Source organism: Anguilla anguilla, chromosome 3 (genome assembly GCF_013347855.1).
Source record: "Anguilla anguilla isolate fAngAng1 chromosome 3, fAngAng1.pri, whole genome shotgun sequence".
Taxonomy (NCBI): Eukaryota; Metazoa; Chordata; class Actinopteri; order Anguilliformes; family Anguillidae; genus Anguilla; species Anguilla anguilla.
The window spans coordinates 56,020,844-56,043,638 of NC_049203.1; the positions used below are offsets into that span (position 1 = coordinate 56,020,844).

The window sequence follows — 22,795 nt, forward strand, 5'->3', positions numbered from 1 at the left end:
TTCAAAATGGAAACTGTTTAAACTTTCTGAACACATAATTAAGTGATACTTAAGCTTAAAACAACTGTTGTGTCAATGAATCTAAAAATGTTTTCAATTAAATTAAATTGTTTCCACTCGTAGCAATAAACTAGAATTGAACATGACAACCTTGTCTCTGTGGTATACATTGAGCTGTTTCAAGTCTTCAACAGAACATAAAGACCGTGGATGGCTTTGGATCAAGAGGAGCACATTTGTAAGCATGAGGTTCAGGAATTATTTGGATAAATGCTGTGGACAAAATTGACAAATTTCCTGATCTTTATTAAACAGCATGGAACAGTAAATTGATGCATAATCTATGTTTTATTTGACCCAGTATCCACACAGCATTAACCCCTAAGTAAGTAGGCTGAATAAGTCAGTGAATAAATAAATAAATAATATTGTTGGGGACTAGACTTGCAACTTTGAGGCTGCAGTTTTGATTTCTATATTGAGCTTTGCTAGATACATAGCCTGAATTTATTCAGTAAACATATTCAGGTCTTCAGATTTATATAAAAACAGAATTTAAGTTGTGGGCGTTACCCCGAATCTGTCAAATGTATTAAGTGCAAAAGGTAGGACAACATTTAAACAGAAAAATAGGCTAATTGATGTTTCATTGCGTGCTGAATGTCGCCATCTAGCGCCGAATATTTGGTCGAGAAGCTCATGGAAGACGGTTAGTAATTTTTGCCCGAGTATAGATCTGGAAGGCAAACTGTTGTCTACAAATTAGGACAAGCAACTTGTAGGGCCTGTTTTTTTCCAGTATCTTCATATATTGGCGCAATGTTCATGGAAAGTGTATTTTTATTATATTATAAAAAGATGTTATAAAAGATGTGCACTTCCGTATATGCTTCCGAAACAGTCAGGGCTGGTTTCCCAGTCAAGGATTACGTCTAGTCCAAGATTAACTTTTCTTTTTCAGAGGATACATGCACTGAGGAAGTGTTTTTAGTCCAAGACAAGGCTTAATCCATGTCTGGGAAACCGGCACTTACTGTTTTTTTGTTTTTTTTAAGGTGGTCTGAAATACAAAATCCAATACAGGTTCCATTGCTTCCACTCCACTACTGTAGATTTCTATGTATTTTGTCGTGTTAAACTATACAAAATATATGAAAATTTAGAGTTACCATGTTCGTCCAGACGTATCTGTTTGGCTTTTCCAAGAACAAAGTTTTGGCAGGAGACGATTTCTATTACTAGATGTTTTAGGATATGAACCGATTACACGTGTTTGTATGACCTCACGACAGAATGGCTCTCACCGCGTCCTGAAAGTCCGTAAAAAACAATTAATGCATTTAATTTACTGTCTTGAGTATACGTTCTTTTAGCACTATACTCACATTTAAGTGTATTAATTGTAAGCGGAGTGGTATTTTGGGTATCGTGGATTTAGCGTGATGGTTTATTCTATATATGTATAATAGTTTTATATGTTATACTTTTCCAGGATCTTTGAGTTGTCAATTCATGTTCGAGGTTGCAGAGCTCGAGAGGACTGCGGAGGGGTAAGGAACTAATGGACTGAAGAGTGGATTTTACGTTAAAGAGGTTATTACACGATAACTTGTGTTATTGTTGATATATTCTTTCTAGTTCTTATACTTATACTTTTAAAATCAAATCATAATGTTTTTGAAAAACTCACTATTCGACGATATGTTCAAAGTAGTTCTTGACCAATGGTGCTTGTTTATATAAATTGCACGTTGACGCTGTTTTTCTGTTTATCGGTTTAGCCTGAAATTAAAAGTCAATTTCTATGGATGCAGTGACGCAATGATACAGATTAAATTTTTATTATTGTAATTATTATTTGAGAGTTAGTCCCAACTGCAACTTGACACCTACTAAGTATTTAATGTGGCGGTATTGGCTGCGTTCACATTTACTTCCCGTTTGTGTGTAGACGTGTGTCTTCTTGTTGCAACATTTTAGCACACTGTTGCTTGTGCAAAACAATGTCAACGAATTCCAAGATCTGAACTTGTGCTAAGAGAGGACGAACATCATGAGGAGTCGCAGTAATTCCGGGGTCAAGCTTGACAACTATGCCCGGATCGTGCATCAGACGATCCTGAGTCACCAAGTGAGTTATATCATGTAAATAACGGACTTTCAACTTTATGAATTCACTTTAATACCCGATTACTAAAACCTCAGAACGTAGCATAGCTAAGAAAATAAAACAACACGGTAGGTCTGCTACTTCCTCCAGGTTTAAAAATGTACGTCATATACGTCCTAGGTTTACCAATCAATTAACGGAATGTGATTAAGTGTCAGAAAAACAACAACATAAATAACAGATGTCTTTGAAACACTTGGGATTAATGTGATCACTTGAGTGTCTCTAAATGGGGAGATTTTTAATTGGCAACAAACTGTGCCAGGTTCAGTCTTTGCTGTGGGATGTGTTGCTATGGATCCCAGTTTGGTTTACTTTTAGCTGTTCCTCTGTCGTGGTTGTTTGTGCCAGTGGACTATTTTGCTCATGCTGGTAATTAGCTGTTCTCTCGGGGGAATTGGTATTTTACACACGCGTATTTCCAGAATGGTTCATGTACAGTGAAAGTGCTATGTAACGTGTTTACATTTATGTAAGTTGAGTGAAAACATATTCAGCTACTAGGCTACAATATTACTAAACAGAAACACACTGCTATCTGTTATATTGGAACAATGGTTGTTTTAATAATAAGCGTTTCAGTCCTCAGGGATTCACAGTTCAGTGTTTCTTGGCACGTTTTTTTGTGTGTGAATCATGCAGATTTTATTTGGAGATTTGAGACTACATACATTGCAGAGAATAACTTTGGGTCTGTGGGATTTTCAGACTCCATTCTCACTTTGCAGTCATTCTCACTTTGTCTAGACACTACTGTGTGTAAACTGAGGAAAGAAAATTGAAAATGAGAAGAACAAGTTATTGGAATTGAACACATTAAGCAGAAAAGATTTCTGATGCTGGAATCTGCCATAAAATATCAAAAATCATACCTTTACAGAGTTTCTATGTTTTTCTTATTTGGCTCACATGGATTGGACAGTCCAATCTAGCATACAGGGACACATTTAGTGGATTTTAAGGTAGGTAGATTTAAAGAAGCTCAAAAGCTACTTCAAGTGTGAAAAAACATATTCATTTCCCAGCATCTCAAGGGATAAAATCCAAACTGTATGGACTATGCAATTGACATTACACTTGTCCTTGTCCTTACTGTGTTACTGTTGTTTTGTAAAACCCAGGACCCTGTGACGGGGCTCCTTCCAGCCAGTGGGGATCAGCCAGATGCCTGGGTCCGAGACAACGTTTACAGCATCCTGGCTGTGTGGGCGCTCAGTCTGGCCTATCGCAAAAATGCCGACCGAGACGAGGACAAAGCCAAAGCCTATGAGCTGGAGCAGGTACAAGTTGGGCCCGAGGGTCAGGCTTTCAGTGGGCTACCGGCTGCACTGCGCACCGGTCAGGGTTGTTCAGATATTTTGTGGGGGTCTTGAGTTATCTCGTGGCCCACAGCTAGAGACAGCCCCCAACAGTGTGTGTGAGGGGCTCCTCTACGTGTGAAGATTGACTGTAAAGAGAAGCCATTTCAGGCAGCGGAGGCCTTTGCAGTCTCACGTTACAGCCGTTGAGAGACGAGATGAAGGAAAGGTCAGGGTTGAATCTGACTGAATCTGACGCTAAGCCATGCCGTTCTGTTTGACTCTCTCTCTCTCGCGCTCTCTCTCTCTCTCTCTCTCACTGTTTCTTCTCTACAGAGTGTGGTTAAGCTCATGAGAGGACTCCTGCAGTGTATAATGAGACAGGTATATTCCGTTGGCTCTTGGACATAATTGTGGGCTCACTCATGCAGAGAATGGAAGCATTAACCAACGAATGAGGTGACATAAAAATGTCTGTGGTGGGCAGGACATTGTGACTTAGGACAATGCCCCACTCCTTTCAGTAAGCATACACTTTTGCCATACACACCCACTACCAGGCCATTGCTGAGCAGCCAGAACAAGCGAACACTCTGTTCAGCACATTGTAATTATAGCAACCACATTTGACATTGATCTGTATGAGCCAATTTCAAGGAGGGAGTCCATATGCACAATATTGCTCAGAGCATTACGTATTTTTAAGTAAAAATAAGATCTGAAAATCTGAATCATCTGTTTCGTCTGCTGAAGGGTTTATTTTTAGGCTGACAGTCGATTACCTCCACGAAGCTATTTCTGTTTACATCTGCTTACAAATGTGAAATTCTAAGCAGGCAACTCAATTTATTGCAATGTAGGAAGCGTGGGTGTTGCATTTAGTTTTTTGTGCAGCACTGTCTCTGCTTCTTCCTGAAATATAATGATGTGAAGGCCTCCTGAATGAGTGTTTTTTAACTGACGTTTTCCTAGTTGGACAAAGTGGAGAAGTTCAAGTACACCAAGAGCACCTCAGACTCCCTCCATGCCAAGTACAACACGCACACCTGTGCCCCTGTAGTGGGTGACCAGGAGTGGGGGCACCTGCAGGTGGATGCCACCTCACTCTACCTGCTCTTCCTGGCACAGATGACTGCCTCAGGTAAAGGTTTTGGTGGCACAGCTATTAAAATAATGAATAAGACCAGACTGTGTCCCACTCCTTGTTCACCCCTGGTAGTTCCTTTTAATCTGTACTACTGGTGTAGCATGCTGGTACATCATTTCAGTGGGCCTTACTAGCTACTGTTCCACCTTGCTACTTTTTCCTGCTTTATGGCAGATTGCCTCCTTGGTAAACAAGGTTGATTCTAGAAGAGGTATTGGTAGGCCAGCAAGGGACAACTTTACCCCTGGACCATGTATAAATGCCAGTGTCCCAAATCAGTGAGAGGGACACTGTGAGGTGCCTTTCTTCAGATGGGAAGACACACTCTATGGCAGGGGTGGGCAGTTCTGGTCCTGGGGGGCCAGTGTGTATGCAGGTTTTTGTTTCTACCAATTACCCTGGTTAAATGAGCTGTATAAACCAACACTGGTTCACTCGTAGATTAGATTGCAGTAAAATGTTTCATATGGGAATACAAGAACAGTCTTCGTCTAATTAATGCGCTTATCAAGAAATATTCTAAAATGTCAGGTGGCATAAATTTTAGGGCTAATTAAGTAATTAAGACCAGAAGTGGCCATGGAAACCAGAAACAGAGACAGCCCTCATTGCCCACCTCTGCTCTATGGTTAGTCCTGTGTCCCAATCAAATTACCAAATTTAATTCTGTTAAAATTACAACTTTATTATTTCTCCTCCTTAACTATATATTCATATACATTTTTTTAAAAGAATGAAATAAATTAGGAGATCTGATGACATTGTTTTATGTCTCTATCAGGCCTGCATATTGTTTACACACAGGACGAGGTGGATGTAGTTCAGAACCTGATGTTCTACATTGAGGCTGCATACAAAGTTGCAGTAAGTTTCTGTTGATATTCAATGTGCTTCTTTGTTTTGCTGGTGATGGTGCACATTGTTGGTGTATTTAATTCTCTTGTTGCATGCTCATTCTGTGAAAGTGCCTTGAGATGTTCATCTAAGGTTCTGTGTGTTTGTTTACTCTAAGGATTATGGTATGTGGGAACGAGGTGACAAAACCAATCAGGGAATCCCTGAGATCAATGCCAGCTCTATCGGCATGGCCAAGGTAAGCATCTGCTGTAGAAACGAGTCATTGCTTTCTTTTATTGTCACCTACTTAGTGCGTGTACAGTGGACCAAACACACGGAAAATACTCAGCAATAAAGAATAGATGCCTTTTGAAATGTGCACCTGTTGTGCCAATATTTAAAGTCAGATGAGAGGAATTTTCCATATAGAAACGCAACACGTTCCCCGAGAGGCCTTTGTCAGGTGGCATCTAGAGAGCCTAATAAAGACGGGCAGTACCCGACATGTTTCCGGAAGTTTCCGAGCCGCGGCAGTGACTCCAGCGCCCGTCCCGAAGCAGCTGGGAATGCCGCGGTGATTGATTGGGAGCCCCACGCGCTCCTCTCGTGAGGACGCGCTCTGACAGCTAGCTCCTTCTCCGTTGACCTTAGTTGAACTGTCACATGCTGTTGCTTCCCTGGTTTTAATCCTTGCCCTAAAATTGCCTTTGAACTGAACTGAGACATCTGGTTCCAGGACAGTCAGAACAAAGATAAGTTATGGCAGTGAGACAAATTCAAAGGCACGTTGGCCACACGGTCACCTGAAATGAGTAGATAACTGGCTTCAAGTGTTACTGATGTTTCTAGCACACCTCATTTTTAATGCGCTCACATCTCCTGATTATTACTCTCATGAATTAGATATTTACAGTTTACCTCAAAAAACTGAGTAGTGTTAAATTCCATGAAAACGGACTATTTTATCTACCAGGAGTGGGAGTAAAATGCGTAATTCTCGGGATAGGTTTTCAGAAGAATTCAGAAGTGGTATCTGAAAAATGATTTATTTATGATTAATTAATTTTTTTATTCTAATTTTTTTTTTGACTCAGTGCATAGCCAATTCAAAATGTAATTGGCTATGCACTGAGTCAGAGATCAAAATCAGAAATGTTCCTTATTACAACATTTATCATTTACAACTATGCTAATGCTGACTGAAAGTATAACAAGAACCAACTATGCAGAATTCATGCCTCATGTAATGGTCTGCAGATTTTAGGGTAACATAATTTTTCAGGAAGCCCTGGTTCTTTGTGCAATGAGACCCCTGTTGTGTGTGATCATAGGCAGCGCTAGAAGCCTTGGATGAACTAAATCTTTTCGGTGCCAAAGGGGGTCCAGGATCTGTGGTCCATGCTTTGGCTGATGACATACAGCACTGTCAGGTAAAAAGGGGCTGCCTCATGAATCCTCGACAAATGAAAGCAGAGCTCCCATTACGCTAATGAATAATTGATTCTAGGGTTCGCTTTTGCTAACGCAAGACGTCGGTCGCATTCAGGTTTCCCAATACCGAAGCTTCAGAAAGTCCAAGCCTCATATTTCATTGATGTTCTCATTTATGCTAAATGATCTGGCAAGCTTGATGTGTGTAATTACAGCCCGTATCTGATATGGCCTGGAGCGGAGCCATAGTCGTCTTCTTCGGTTGTGTGCCAATTCCCTCTCTCTCTCTCTTTCCCACCGCAGTCCATCCTCAATTCAATGTTGCCGAGGGCATCAACCTCCAAGGAAGTTGATGCTGGGATCCTCTCCATCATCTCGTACCCAGCCTTCGCGGTGGAGGACATTAGTATTGTCAACTTGACGAAGGAGGAGATCATTTCCAAGCTTCAGGTTAAATCCTGTTTCTCACACCTGCAGTATGATTGGCCTTGTTTATAAATGGTGGAAAGTGCCCTATAGCCCCTGGTTTTCTCATTCAGCTGTTCACTCTGCCTCACACAGGGTAGGTATGGATGCTGCAGGTTCCTCAGAGATGGCCACAAAACCCCTAAAGAGGTGAGGGGACTTCTGATGCCCATTCTCTGGTGTGCCGTTAGGTGTCCTTAGAGCAGTGGTAACCTACTTTGTTCCTGGGGATCCACCGACCTGTAGGTTTTCTCTCTAACCATAACAAAGCACATCTCATTCAATAGCTAGAGATCTTGTTGAGCTACTAATTAGTAGAGTCGGGTGTGCCAAATTAGGGTTGAAATGAAAACCTACAGGTTGGTAGATCTCCAGGAATAGGGTTGGTTACCACTACCTTAGTGACACCATTTCCTGAATAAGCCTGTCCCCTTTCCAGGACCCCAACAGGCTGTACTATGAGTCAGCGGAGCTCAAGCTGTTTGAGAACATTGAATGTGAGTGGCCTCTGTTCTGGACATACCTCATCCTGGATGGGATCTTCATCAACAGCCCAGAGCAGGTGAGAGGGGAGTGGATGCTTCATATTGTGGACATAATATATTAGTGCTTCATAGTATGGACATTGTATAGTGTGCTTCTTATTATGGATATAGTATATTAGTGCTTTGTAGTTTGGGCATAGTATAATAGTGGTTCGTCGTATTGTCTGTATGGGCATAGGGACCAACACAACAGTTAGTTAAACATGTTGTTTTATTGTCTTAAAATTGTATTGGATTGTCTTTGGCTGTGAGTGTCATTTTCATTCTGTGCAGAAGGAAATAGGTGAATTACTCAAAATATGCCACTAAGCCATTTGTGGTTTCCTGTTTTGGTCTTAGTGCTGTGACATCATAGGAAATATTTCCAGCACAATCTAATCCAAAGTCCACATTGTCCTTTTAAATACAAGTTGTTTATGGAAAATACTTGTCAATAATAATTGAACAGTCCCTGAATATTTTTTTTTTCAGACAACCCCATGTTTTGGGTAATGATACTGGCAGCAGTCATAAATAAGCAATATGTCTTCTTCCAGTTCTTGCAGTCACAGAATTGGTTAAAATATCTACACGTTGCTTGGTTACACAGTATGCAGGTGAAGTTGTCAATCATTGAAAGCAGTGATCTGCTGTACCTTTTGGGGAGGGGATTCCTCAGGCCTTAGCTCTGTGGTCCAGGCTGAAGTGGAGGTAGGGCGTGGCCGGGTGCTCATTGGCTTTCTGTGTGTCCTCCAGGTTCAGGAGTACAGAGAGGCTCTGGAAGGGATTCTCATCAAGCAGAAGGATGGGGTCCGCCTCCTGCCCGAGCTCTACAGTGTTCCCCCGGACCGGGTAATGCCCTCGTCCTCACGGGTCCTCTTTGGTTTCACATCGCGTTTGTGCCTCATGCTCTTGGGCCAGCGCCTGTGCTGCCCTAGCTGCAGAACTAACAGTAGGAGGGCAGCCTTCATACCAGAAGCTGTCTGTCAACTCAACTCCTGCTCTGGCTAGGAGCGCTTGACTTTGCCCCTTCCTTGACCTTAACCAGTGCATTACTCTAAATAATCGACTGATGATGCAGCATGATGCACCTTACTATGTGTATTACTTGCAGATGTATATGTTGTGTCTATGTTGTCGTAGTGTGTTTTTATGTTTTTACTTACACTGTTCTATGCCTACTTCTTAATTGGCCTCTGGGAATTAATAAAGTTTTTTTTGGAATTTGAAATTGAATTGAATTTGAATCTGGTCTATTGCCTGTAGTGTGTGGAACTCTGTGACCCAGTGACCCTGTAGTCACAGCCTAGACTTGCTGTAATACATGCGGTATATTTTCAGTAGTATCTTATGTGTACTGTAGGTTGCTTCAGCTCCAGTTCTCTGTTTTGTTGGGCACAGGTGGAAGAGGAGTATGTTAATCCCCATTCAGTGGACAGAATTCCAATGGGAAAGTGCCCTCTCAAGTGGGGACAGTCACTTTACGTAGTGGGCAACCTTCTTGCTGAGGTAGACCTGTCTTTTACTCCCCTAAAAGATCTTTTTATTTGCATGCTTTATTTAATGCCTATGGGGCTGTTTTTTTTTTTTAAGATAACGGCTGTTTTCTGTGTTTCAGGGCTTCCTGGCCCCTGGTGAGATTGACCCTCTCAATAGGCGATTCTCCACCATCCCAAAACCTGATGTGGTGGTTCAGGGTGAGTCCTCTGACTGCATTGGTTGTGTTTATATCAACCACATCGTGAGCGCATTCCATTGCTGACTGATATGAACAAGTCTCACTGTTTGCTAGTGAGTCCAAAAAGACCTGCTCTCTTCCTGTAGAATATTGTGTAACTACTATGAGGGCGTACCTGTTGATAAAAAAAAGAAAGGGGACATCTTGAAACTAAAGAAAATGAAAGGACGTTACCAGAGGAATATGAATGCAAGGATGTGTGTTTATTTTTTCAGTGTGCATCCTGGCAGAGACAGATGAGATTAAAGAGCTCCTTCAGAAGCATGGGATTGATGTGGAGAGTGTGGCGGACATCCATCCAGTTCGAGTGCAGCCGTCAAGGGTGCTGAGCCACATCTATGCAAGGCTTGGTAAGGATGGGGTGACCCTATGAAGCAGTTATACTGTCTTTAGGCTTTTTCTCCCCAATCTGCTGCTACTTATCACACTGCAGTTGAGCTTGGACCGATGAACTTGCAGCTCAACATATGGACCTGCGTGCACCCAATCGACCAGCGGGGGGTGCTGGTGTGCAGGCTACAGTCGGCATGGGCGTGGCTCATGTTTGATACCAGATTGTTGGGCCCATCCATGCAGTAAAACAAGGCTGCAACAGGATGAACCACTCAAAAGTTGTTAGTCACCCCACCAAAGTTGTTCTACTTCTGTGGGTTCATCCCCACCCTATATTGTCTTAAAAGCACATTGCTATATCACTTTCTAACAGTGTGTTATTTTGCTTGTGTGTTCAGTGCAAGCCGAATGCTTTCACAGACTGGAGGATGATTTATAATTTGAATTTACTTAGCTCTGGGTGGTTTCATGTAAAGAGACATATGCCTCCTTCAAAATGCCTTTGTTCCAACCTTGCAGGCCGCAACCCCAGACTAGGGCTGACTGGAAGACCGTACCGTCGCATTGGAGTTCTGGGAACCTCCAAGTTCTACATCATCCGCAATACCATCTTCTCCTTTACTCCTCAGGTGAGAGTCAATTACTGCAGGTGGACTGCAGAGTAGGGAACCTGAAGCTATTACATGCATACAATTAAGTTTACTGATTTACTGTAACAGTTTTTATAACCTGTTCATTTTGTATGATTTCTTGTTGTCATTATTTGTTGCCATTTTGATGCCTTTTTGAAAATCTGTTTTGCCCTGGTTTACTTCCAGACTTCCAGCCCAGTACTTCATAAGTGTGATGTGCTAGCTTACTCAAGAAAAGAACACTTAATTAAAACCCCAAATTATCTATATTTTTCCTAAGACTGTGTATGTGTTAAGTGAACCAGCAATTGATGTGTGTGTTACTGATTATTTCTCAGTCTTGGGGTGTATCCTAATTTTTTTAACTCTGGGTTCATTCCAATAGCTTATTTTCACTTCTTGCATCTCTTCCTTGCATTCTTTCCTCACTCCTTAGCTCCACCCAACGGAGGGTGTGAGGAGGAGATGCAAGGATGAGATATGAGGACAGAGGAATCATAGCAAAATGTGTTAGGCAAATGGAATGTCCTTGCTCGCTCAAGCATCAGCTTGTAGCCACGTCCATTACAGACGTGGCAGACTCGTGTATCCTCGCTGAAGCATCCTCTGGGAGCCTCATCGCTCCTTCAAAGATCATTTAACAGATTGGAATGTCCTTAAAGATGGTGGACCTCAGTCAATTTCTGGGTCACGCGTGGACTGAGGAGACGCGGACAGATAAAATAGGCGATTGGAATGAACCCTTTGTCTTTTGCTCTCCAGTTCATCGACCACCAGCAGTTTTACCTGGCTCTGGATAACAGAATGATCGTGGAGATGCTGCGCACTGACCTCTCCTACCTCTCCTCTCGCTGGAGAATGACCGGCCGTCCCACAGTCACCTTCCCCATCTCACAGACCATGCTCAGTGAGTTGTGCATACACATTTCTACCTTTTTTTCCACAGAAATACAGGAAGCCGCATTTTCTTTTTTCAGTTGACATGTTTTGACATATCACAGGGCACTAGAAAAGTAATCGTGAGAGGTTTGGAAAATTTGTTTCTACAGAGGACAAGTGCTCTGTCTTGTTAGGTGGAGAAGTATGCCCGTTATCCAAGGACCAGGCAGACACTGAGATACACTTGATATGTTTATTTCTGCAGAGTAGAACAAACTCCCACCAGAATGTCCAATTCTGCACTGAAAATCAGGGAAAAGCTTTAGAGTATGTATAGGGTCTATGACCTTTTGCTAGAAATCTATTGGATTATTTTTTTGAATACATGCATAGTAATAACAGTGATTATGTCTTCATTTGTAACTTGAGTTAAGGTAGCATTGCTATTGGCTGGTTTTGAACCGTTGCCCTTTTATGGTAAATACCCGTAACATGAGGGCAGAGGTTTGGAAGGCAGCCAGAAAAGGTCCTGTTGCCTTGTGTCAACCTACTGTACTCAAAAATCAGTTTGTGGAAATATTCCAGCATTTGCAGTACAGGGCTATTAAAGCAATCGATATGTCTTGGCTGTTTATTAACAAGTGTTAATATTAAAGTCTATCTTTGCTGGCTGTAAGCATTTTTCTTATGCAGAGCCAGTACTGCAGTGATTCCCAAAACATATGCAAAATATTCAAATATATACACACATATATTTTGTTCTCATTGACATAAGATGAAAGACTGTGACAAGAGTTTAGTGTACCCTGCAGTTATTTTAATATCTGTGCACCTTTTAGTATTTTTTAGAATTGATCTGATATGTAGAGCTGTTGTGCCTGTACTTTAGAATCGGGGTGTTTTTTTGTTATTGTTTTTTTTTTTTTTTTTTTTGCACCAGCCCAAAACCCAATGCAGGGTATTGAGATGGTAGATGGACTCACTAGTAAGAATACCAACATATTTGGTTGGTTCTACTACGTATGTGTGTTCATCAGCCCACAAGCTGATTTCATTACTTTTCAATGGGTATCTCTGAAAGGCCTGCTGATTGGGCATACTATGTATAGCTGATGAGCTGTCTTTACCCATGCATTCCAGCTGAAGACCATTCGGACCTAGATCCTGCTGTACTGGCTACTCTCAAAAAATTACAGGATGGCTACTTTGGAGGGGCTAGGTAAGGGCTTTAAAAACTGCATTCACAGGAAGAGTAACATCTTAAGGGTTGTGATTATTAAAATTCCTTATTTTTTATAGGATAGTCCCTTAGCAACTGTTTCTGCTCAACCCTCATAGGATACAGACTGGGAAGTTGTCAGAGTTCCTGACGACTTCCTGCTTTGCTCACCTGAGCTTCATGGATGGTGGTAAGCAGCGACAGACCATCTATGGAAGTGACGATGAGGATGATGTCTGCATTGATGAAGGAGCAGTGCATGATTTGAGCTTTGATGGTAAGGAAAGGACACCAGGAGTTGGTCTCACCAGCTGTGCCAGATGTTGCCTATTCTTTTTCTGGACTCTTATTACACTGAATCCGAAGTCCAGTAGTTGATGCACTTCACAGACAATGAACCATTATACATAGCTGGTGAAACCACACCCTGAAACGCTGGGAATAATGGATCCAACCACCTCTCATCATTCAAGGCAAAGTCATGCATCATTTCATATTTATTCATGTTTCTGTGTTAAAAGTGCTGATTGTCAAAGCTTTTTTCATTATTTGCAAATATTTTCACCTTTTCTTTCCCCCTTCCTGCTAATTGGTAATTGCCGATTGTGCCTGTTGGATCACCTCTGTGCCTTCCACACCTGGGCCAGGAGCTCTGCATCAGAAGTGCACTCTCTCCTACAGTGCACTGCACTCACCTGTAAATCAGTGTCAGGATGAAGAAAATTGTAGTCCATGCTGGGGTATAGTTGCCTACTCACATTGCCCTGGTGTGACCCTGTGATGTCATGGCCCAGCTTCCATTCATGGCCTCTATTGACAGCCAATCCGGAGTCTCTGAGGTTCTTCCATAGTGAAGATCTTTGAATTTCATTTACATGTTCATGTAACCCTGGCGATGGGATGGCCAGCAGTGTTTACTCTAGAAAATTTATTTGGGGTGGTGCTTGGGTTTGTGGATTAGTGGACAGAGGGGAGTGTTTGGGGGAGAAACAAATCTCCTGTTTGTTGTGAGGCAGGCTTATGCAGGAAGGTGGGAAGGGAGGATATTTTGCACGCTATTTATTTTTGGCAATACCAAAAATAAACCCATGAAGAAAACAAGCAATCCAAATAATACTTCTGCTTCAGTTGCACATCATGCAGGTTCTGCCACTGTTTGGCCTTTCTGGGAGTGGAGGAAAATGTATCCAGTAGCCTGTACTCATTGAGGTCCCCTTCTGGACCAGCTATTTCTATTACCTTTAGAAGACCATCTCTTCCAATAACAACACTCAACAGTCAGTAATAGTGCTGACACTTGTTTGAGACCTCCTCTGACATGTGGTTACTTGTAGAAAAGGAAGTGTTTTCCTCTGAATTGGCTACAGTATTTCTAGTGAATGTTTAGTGCATGTTTGCTGCTAATTTATGGCTATAATGATGCTTGTTAACGGTATGGTCTGCTGGGGTGGGTAAGGTAAAAAGTAGAGTTTCTTTATCTATGTAATTGATCTGAATTGCCATGATTTGTTTGACATTCAGTATGCGCCTTATAGGCTGCCTACAATCCAGGGCTATGTGGTCCCGAAAGGCCACAAAGATGCCAGAGCATCCAAGCATATAGGAAGCCTTGTGGGTATTGACAGACAGTTGCTGAAAATCACTTTTATTTTTTTATAGGAAAAAAGGAATTATAAAAGAGTTAACAATTACAATGCAATAAGTCAGATCAGATGTATGACTATATTGTTGCTGATAAAAAATATTGTGTGGTGTGTGATTGGTTGACAGGGTGGTCAGTGCTGTTGATAATGTCTCCGATGCCACCAGCGTTGCTTCTCACCACTGTTTTAGTTTAAACTTAAGCTTCTGCTCATTATCATTATTTATTTAAGAGGGAACATCTCACAGCTCCTGCTAACTGCCATCTTGTCTCTCCTTTAAAATATTTACCCCTGAGACTTAACAGTGGTGTCTCTGTCCTAATGCCCTTACCATCACTGGCAGAAGAAGTCGATCTGAGGTCTGCATGATTTTATTATGAGAGTCTGTGTCTGCTTTGTAGAACAGATCGGTTGTGCTTGCTAATAGTAATTGCACTTGGTAGCTCCTCGTAGACTTGACGGTAAATATGGGTGCATGTTTTCAGTAATAATAGCATTGTTGCACAATATTGCGTGAGAAATAATGGCATTTGAAACTGAATTATGAACTTGCATTTCAGTATACATGGATTTATTTGACTTCAGCAATGGTTGATAAAATTGAGATGTTGAATGAATGATTTGCTGGACAATGGCATGCATTTTCTCATTGTACAAAATGTAGCTCGTATGGGCATGGAGAAGGAAGAATTAATGTTTCAATTAGCATTTAAATTGGTAAGTTGAGAAAAGAGTACTTGCAACAGTGATATGAGTGCACTTGAATATGCATGTGGAAGAATTATGTTTGTTCTGTTGCACTGAACATATATATATTCTGTCCATTTAGCACAGTGCTTTTAAGAGCATTCAGTTAATTTGCTTAGAAGGATGGCGTCCTGTTTAAATGTAAGAGGAGATGGCGCAGTTGCTAGTCCTGTCATTTCTCATATTTCATACATGGCGGTGTTGTTACTTGGAGGCACGATGCCCTTTCAGTGCTGGTGACACACTCCTTATGGCTGTCTGCCCACTCCATTCCTGCAGAGTCTGATGACCTGACGCAGTACTTAGACCAGCTGCTGGCGATGAGCGTGTCCAGGCCCAGCCCCAAGGCCAGCGCCGCCAAGGGCGGCCTCAAGCGCTTCAAGTCCGCCGCCCGCAAGACCCGCGAAATGGTCTCCCTCGTGGCCAAGGCCAAGGACCTCAAAATCGACAGTGAGAGGCGCTCCTTTTCACACTCTCCCCTGCTGAGAGCCAGTTTGCCTGCCGGGCCTAAAGGCGTTTTGTCTCGTCCGCAGATGTGCAGATGTTCCTGCCCAGCAAGCTGTTCTACTCCCCCCAGCCGTCTCTCAACCTGATGGACACAGGCTCCCATGAGAACAGGGTATTGCAGCTGTTGTTGATGTCTAGTGGCGTATGGAACCGGTGTGGTCAAGCTGTACTCCACGTAGTTCATTCTTCATGCTGATTGGCTGTGTTTATGTATCCTGGAATCCATCCGTGTGTAGGCCTCCACCGTGTACTGATTTTAGCCAGTCAGGTTGTGAACGGCATGTGCTGACTCAGAGCCCGTCGTCTCGCCAGGGGCCCCACGTGCCGTCGGTCTCCGAGAGCAACCTGCCCCGGGACGAGAGTGGGAACATCGACTACGATGCCCTGACGCAGCTGCTGAAGGACACCGAGAACCTACAGGACCAGGCCGACATCCTCTACATCCTCTTCAAAGACAAGTGACGTTTGCTCCCACCCTCCCCCCCTCCATCCTGTGCTTTCAGCTCTGTCTCCAGCTGGCACCACTGCACCTCTTCTCTTCCTCTCCTGGCAACGCGTGGCAGCCTGCCAGTCTTCCAGCCTGCATGCACCAGCTAAAGAAAAGAGAAACGTGACAGTGTCACTGCTTCGCATGTATTCTCCATGGGATAGTTTTATGGGGTTGTGTGTGTGCTTGAGTCATTTTGTTTCACATAATTACACTGAGACGGGGAAGGGTACTGGTGTATGGACCTATGTTCATAGATATGAGGATGAAATTTGTGTGATCCAAGATAGAAGTAGTCAAAGGCTGTTGGTTTCCAACCTCAGTGGCTGGTTTTCGTTCCAACCGCAGTTGCAATCCCAGAATTTTAACGAGCTGTTTATTTGTCTTTAATTTGGTGCTTTTTGTGTTTAGACGGATTATTTACCCTCTTTAGCCACATTATGTCAGAATTAGCAATGCATGCCATGTGGAATAAACGTCCCGTGTTAAAGCAGCCCTTGTCCATGTGCCCTTGGATTTGCAGGGGTATGGACTGGGACACAAAGCTGAATGGCAAGGGTACGACGGTGAGGATCCTGCTTGCGGATCTGTACGAGAAGGCCGGAGACCTGCGACAGTGGGGGATCATCCGCATGATCTCCGGGCTGCTGCGCAAGAAGGTGGAGGAGCTGGATGAGGTACCCATATCGTCTCCTCAGTGGATGTTTTCTGCACCAGTGTTTTTCAGCGTCCACTTTAGCCCGAATGCTGGTCACGTAATTTCCAGTCCAGAAATGCTGACAGGAATTTGTGTGCAATTAACATGCATATAAAATGAGTTTGGGCCTCTACTTTAATGTCTCTTAGGACCTCCTTACTTTTCTAGAATTAAGATGGAACCTCTTAACACCCCAGTGCATTGGCACTGAACGTCTAACACCCCATTGTATTGGCACTAAAACTCTATCACCCAAGCACATTGGCACTGAACCTGCAACACCCCAGTGCATTGGCACTGAACCTCTAACACCCCAGTGCATTGGCACTGATTTCTAGTTTGTCCAGAGAGAAAAGTGCCTCCTAGTGGTCTCATAGCACGATGTAGCAACAGCTGCGTCGTCATAGAATAAAAATGAATAAGAATGAGTGTTAGTTTCTGTAATCTCTTCCCCAGTGTTTGGATCTCATTAATATTCAGACATGGGGGATATCTGACTGTATGTAGCAGTGAGGCAGTGATGCGGAGAATGATATGGGGGCAGGGGGTTGATGGAGCTGTTTCTCTGCAGGCTTGCTCCGATCTGCTCGCCCACCAGAAGCACCTGACGGTGGGCTTACCCCCAGAGCCACGGGAAAAGACCATCACGGCGTGAGTCCAGGCCTTTCACAGTTCTCTCACACACACAACAAGCGGAAGCTCTGAAACTCTCAGTACTCATTTCACTCTTGCAAATATGAAAATATAACATGCGGGTAAGTAACGTGTATTGCAGACATACATATAAAAAGATAGAGTGAGTGAAAGTGAATCACATGAAGCATGTGGACTGCACACTTTCATTTCTTTCATAGCTAACTGCCATCTTGTCTCTCCTTTAAAATGTTTACTCCTGAGAGTTAACTGTGGTGTCTCTGTCCTAATGCCCTTACCATCACTGGCAGAAGAAGAGGATCTGAGGTCTGTGCATGATTTCATTAGGAGACCTGTGACTGTTTCTGTGTCTGCTTTGTAGAACAGATCGATTGTGCTTGCTAATAGTAGTTGTCTGGCCTCTTGCCGGAATGTCAGCAATGGAATAAACCTGTATGATATCAGGTCAGACTGGACAGGAGCCAGTGAAAGAAAAGAAAAGGTGCTTTGTTTTCTGGGAAACAGCTTAGGGGATATTCTGTTCATTGTGTCCTCTTGCAGCCCTGTGCCTCCTGACCAGCTGGCCAAGCTGATCGAGGAAGCGAGTGAGAACAACATCAGCATCGCTATACTCACACAGGTGACCAGACCAGAACCGTTTCCACAGCTGGGCCAAGCCACGTGAGCTAGCCTGTGATGACGCTTGGGCAACACTGTGGCCACACCTTCTCTGTTCTGTTCTCCTTGGTCCTCATTGGGCCAGTCAGGCTCAATTTGTGCTGCCATGGTGAAGGGCTGGGGTATCACGGGTAGCTTGTTCTCATAATACAGAAGCTAGTTGTCGTCTTGCAGTGGAAGTATGATGTTAACCCCAAGAAGGCATACGGGAGATGATTTAGGGTGATGTTGGCACCTCCAAGAACTGACTGTGGACAGGCAAGTGGATCAGCAGTCTTGAGCCTTTGACGTGACACCTGTAGCGTAAACTGGCTCAAGCTGGCTCAAACTGGCTGGCCTGAGTGTGGAAATGACTATTGATGGGGTAAGGGTTGAGTGAACCGAGTTGTGTGTTTAACGCATTTAGACACTGACCTTTGCTTCTGATTGACAGGAGATCATGGTTTTCCTGGCCATGAACATCCGCACGCAGCCAAGCCTCTTCAGCGAGATGTTCCGCCTGAGGATTGGCCTCATCATCCAGGTCATGGCCACTGAGCTCGCCCAGTCGCTCAACTGCTCAGGTACCTCTCCGCCAGCAGGGGCACACCTGTAGTGGTCTGTCACTGTTCTGTGCTTTGAGGTGAAAGTTCAGCTTTTACCATATTAAAATAATTCATTGAGTTTATTTTCCCTGCTCTGGGATGAATACTTGATTCTTTTATTTTGCCTTGAGATTTCATTTGACAGCCGAGCATATAAAATATTAGTAGTATTAAAGATTAAAGCTGAGTATCTGTTTAATTAAAAAAACTTACATGAGAGTAACTAGAACAAGTCAAACAAGACAAACCTGACACTAGATAATGGTTGGGGTTAAAGTGTATGCATGCACATACATAGGATTATTATTGTTATTATTATTATTGCGAGTGTCTGTGTGTGCTCAACAGGTGAGGAGGCCACAGAGAGTCTTATGAGCCTGAGTCCCTCAGAGCTGAAGAACCTTCTGCACCACATCCTCAGTGGGAAAGAGTTTGGGGTACAGAAAAGCGGTATGTACAGTGAAAAGGCTACTCCCTTCCCAGAATGCATGGTTGGCATCGGCTAGGTCAAGTGAGAGTGCCATGGTGCTCTAACTTCAATGTCCCTGCTTTTTTGGCACTGACTTCTCCTACCGTCACTTAAGGTTGTTTTTTTTTAAATTCTGGAATAGTAGTTGTAGGAGTGAAAGTCCTTTCTGTTGCATTAATGATAGCCACTGTTAGTTCTCCTGAGCATTCATTGCATTTGTGGACATGCTGGGTGTCTGTGCTTGCCTTGCAGTGCGCGCTGTGGACACTGGCATCAGTCCAGCCATCTCCATCCACGAGGTGGGTAACGTGGGCGCCACCAAGAGTGAGAGGGCTGGCATCAGCAAGCTGAAGAGTGACATGAAGATGGTACGGGCATCGCACTTCTGCTTCTAACCCCAAATCTGCCTAGAGAAAGAGGAAGTGACTGTGCTTCTGAGAACCTGTGACATTAACCATGTTATTAACAGTATTAAGTAATGCTAGTTCTGTGTCTAAGGGAATTGTGGTGGTGGATGCACAATAACCCATGTTTGCTGTGCATTAAAATGTCAGCTGCGCAGTGAAACATGAAATATAAACTACCTGTATCTGTGGTTCTGGGCATATTCTTCAGGGAAAATTGAAGATTCAAGTGGATCAAAGCCATTCTTGTTTGTGGGTCACTGGAAATGTTTTTTCCTTCCAGATGGAGGAGCGTAGGTTGTCATTGGTGGACCAGAGTCAGGTGATGATGTGGTCTGGTTCAGCTTTGGCTGGTGTATTGGGGTTAATTCTCCAGACCACCTCACAGAAACCTGTGTTGAAAGCCTTTGTTTGGCTGCTGTTCTCTGTTATGCCAACATACATTTGGTTTGTCTACTATATTATATAGTGCCCAGTGCCCGAATGCTCTTCATTAAAGGATCCATTTGTCAAGTGTCCTAGTTCTAAATGTGAGATGAACTTCACAGAGGATGAACAGCAAGCTCTGGTCTTCAGCACAGTGTTCCTTTCTCATAATAGTAAATCAGCATGTTACACATTTCTGCTTTGGGCAATGAAGGGTCAAATCTATCTGATCAATTTGGACTAAAATGAAAATTATTATGTCCTTAACTGAACGTGACTGCAAAAGTAATCTGAAGGTAAATCACTCATTGCCATTTGCAGGTGTCTCCTTACTGAAGTGGGAATGTATAATACATGACATGTCTTGTCTTGCAGAGTTTGCCTACACATGCACTTGACATGGAGAACATTGAGGAAGGAGTAAGTGACAGGACCAATGGTATTAAATATTCCCGTAACTCAAATATATTATCAGTGTGAAAGTAAAGACGTGGGCTTGAAATACAATTTTAAAGGAGGAGGGGGATTTATTATTTATTTATTGTTCTCATACGTACATGTATTTAGAGACTGAAAGGGGGATCATGAAATGGCATGTTAGGGTGCCAAGTTTATAAATAGCGATGCAGAAACGTGCTTGTCTCAGATAAAGATGACTACTCCTCTCTTTAGTGATGTAACTTCCTTGTGTCACAGCGATACAGATTCCCTTCCCTGGAGACGTTTGAGGGGGCGTTCAGTGTGCCTGCAGCCCGGGACAGTCGACAGGGACAGTGGCTGCGCAGGAGAAGGCTGGATGGGGCCCTCAACAGAGTCCCCGTGGGCTTCTACCAGAAAGTGTGGAAGATCCTCCAGAAGGCAAGTTAATGGAGTTTTTGAATAGTCCTAAAAAGTAAGTCTGAAGGTGATTCAGAGAGGGTAACTGTAAAGATGTGCAGGTTCTGATGGAAGTTTAAGCCCATAGCTAGTATAAACCTCCCGTCAATCTACATACAAAATTGATTGTACTACCCTGCCCTTGTAGAGATGATATTGGACAGAACTCAGGTAATTTTTATAACGATTGTACATCCATCTAGCTGGGAAATATAGTCGGTGAGTCCCAGTTCACAGGAAATTATACAATAGTAGCGTAATGTAAAGGCCTGCAAGCCTTGAATTCAGTTGAATCTGATGTCTGTCCCACAGTGTCATGGTCTGTCCATTGAGGGGTTTGTTCTCCCGTCCTCAACCACCCGAGAGGTAGGCAGAATACTCACCTCCCCTTCATTTCTTTTTGTACACACTAGTAAATTAATCTATATAGAGAGGAGAGCAGCATCTGCCTCATCCAGAAAATTTAAAGAGAAGCCTATTAACCACAAAATACTGAATACTTGGCCCAAATTTTTAAATATCTCTCCCTCCGCTTTCACTCCAGATGACCCCCGGTGAGATTAAGTTTGCCGTGCACGTGGAGACCGTGTTAAACCGTGTGCCCCAGCCTGAGTACAGGCAGCTGCTGGTGGAGGCCATCTTAGTGCTCACTATGCTTGCTGACATCGACATACAGAGCGTTGGCAGCATTATTCACATAGAGAAGATTGTACACATCGCCAATGATATGTTCTACCAGGACCAGGTTAGTGTCCGCACCGTATACAACGCTCTTCATAGAAATATACCTCTGCCCTTGGATGAGTATGTTCACCACTCACTCTCATTACTCCGTTTGTCCTGTGCGTACCTTGCAGAAAGACCTGGGAGCGGAGGAGAACATCCTAGAAAGAGACCACTCTACTGGGATCTGCAAGCTACTGTATGACAGTGCACCCAGTGGTCGCTATGGCAGCATGACTTACCTCACCAAGGCCGTGGCCACCTATGTTCAGGACTTCCTGCCGAGTGGCGCTTGTGCCCTGCAGTGACACGGCATCGGTGAATGTACATATGCCAGCCAGTTTAGTGCGAAACCCTGCAGCTGGTCACCGAGGCAGCTCTCCTGTCACATATGAGTAGGAGTAGTCTTTAGTGTGGCATCAAGATAGGTCAGTTTACACCGTCTAATCTGGTGTTAAGACTGTGGATTAGAATCATTTTAGTGCTGTCGGACACTACATTAAGTTATTACACCATGGTCATAGGAGATGATATATGGATTTTGTTATGAAACATATTTTGTTTGGTAGGCATTTTTTTCTTTGCCAGCATGTGTCTTGGAAGAGCAGTTTGCTTTCTTGCAAAGCAGAGGTTTAGGAATGTACCTCTGATCTTTTCTTTAGTCATTTTTATAAATGCACTGTTTTTAAAAATATATGTTTTAATATCAATGATTGTTGAATAAACAAAATGAAAGGTTTACAGGTTGTAGTTATATTCAGCAGGATGTAATGTGGAGCAGCATATTTTGAAAGAATGAACATACAATACACTGGAGGTAAATTACACTGTAATTGGCTTCAACAGATTCTTTTGTTTGAAGTTCTTTTATGGGCTGACTCCATATTCTGAGATCAGGACTACTGTGTTATTTAAAGTGGCATAATATCAATTACTGTATAAGCTAACCGCTCTCGCTGAAACGTCATATATAACGTCATGTCGGCCATATCGAAGTTTGTGCAGTTGAAAAGAATGAGTAATGGTCTTAAATTAAGTGAATTTAATGTTACACTCCTGACTAAAACCACTTGGACTTTGATTTCTTTTAAGAAAGTGTCATATGTCAGTGGGCACATAGGTAAATACAACAAATATGGTATTATATGCTATTAAAATTATATCGTAATTGCACTTTCTGTATGATGCAAGCATAATTAAAAACTACATTTAATTACTGCTGTTTTATCTTTGAATGCGTCCTGTGTT

At 42.9% G+C, this 22,795-nt stretch overlaps 1 protein-coding gene across 8 annotated transcripts; it reads left to right on the forward strand.

Annotated features, from left to right (window-relative positions):
* Positions 1–1,477: 1,477 nt before the first annotated feature.
* On the forward strand, positions 1,478–22,765 carry phka1a (phosphorylase kinase, alpha 1a (muscle)). Of its 8 annotated transcripts, none has more exons than XM_035407931.1 (34): positions 1,478–1,550; positions 1,981–2,131; positions 3,292–3,450; positions 3,805–3,852; positions 4,441–4,609; positions 5,397–5,479; positions 5,628–5,708; positions 6,784–6,882; positions 7,187–7,333; positions 7,445–7,498; positions 7,788–7,910; positions 8,629–8,724; positions 9,274–9,381; positions 9,491–9,569; positions 9,826–9,960; positions 10,463–10,572; positions 11,338–11,482; positions 12,595–12,673; positions 12,793–12,950; positions 15,343–15,513; positions 15,597–15,682; positions 15,883–16,028; positions 16,581–16,734; positions 17,326–17,405; positions 17,949–18,027; positions 18,499–18,628; positions 18,998–19,099; positions 19,371–19,486; positions 19,806–19,844; positions 20,324–20,368; positions 20,645–20,806; positions 21,137–21,190; positions 21,369–21,569; positions 21,682–22,765. In XM_035407931.1, exons 2-34 carry the CDS (start codon positions 2,054–2,056, stop codon positions 21,853–21,855), a joined length of 3,690 nt encoding a protein of 1,229 aa, XP_035263822.1. In that variant the 5' UTR covers positions 1,478–1,550; positions 1,981–2,053; the 3' UTR covers positions 21,856–22,765. The 8 variants fall into 8 exon arrangements, with proteins under 8 accessions (XP_035263822.1, XP_035263819.1, XP_035263820.1 ...); XM_035407928.1 differs by having other exon boundaries at positions 1,486–1,593; positions 1,952–2,131; XM_035407929.1 differs by having other exon boundaries at positions 1,486–1,593.
* Positions 22,766–22,795: the final 30 nt, after the last annotated feature.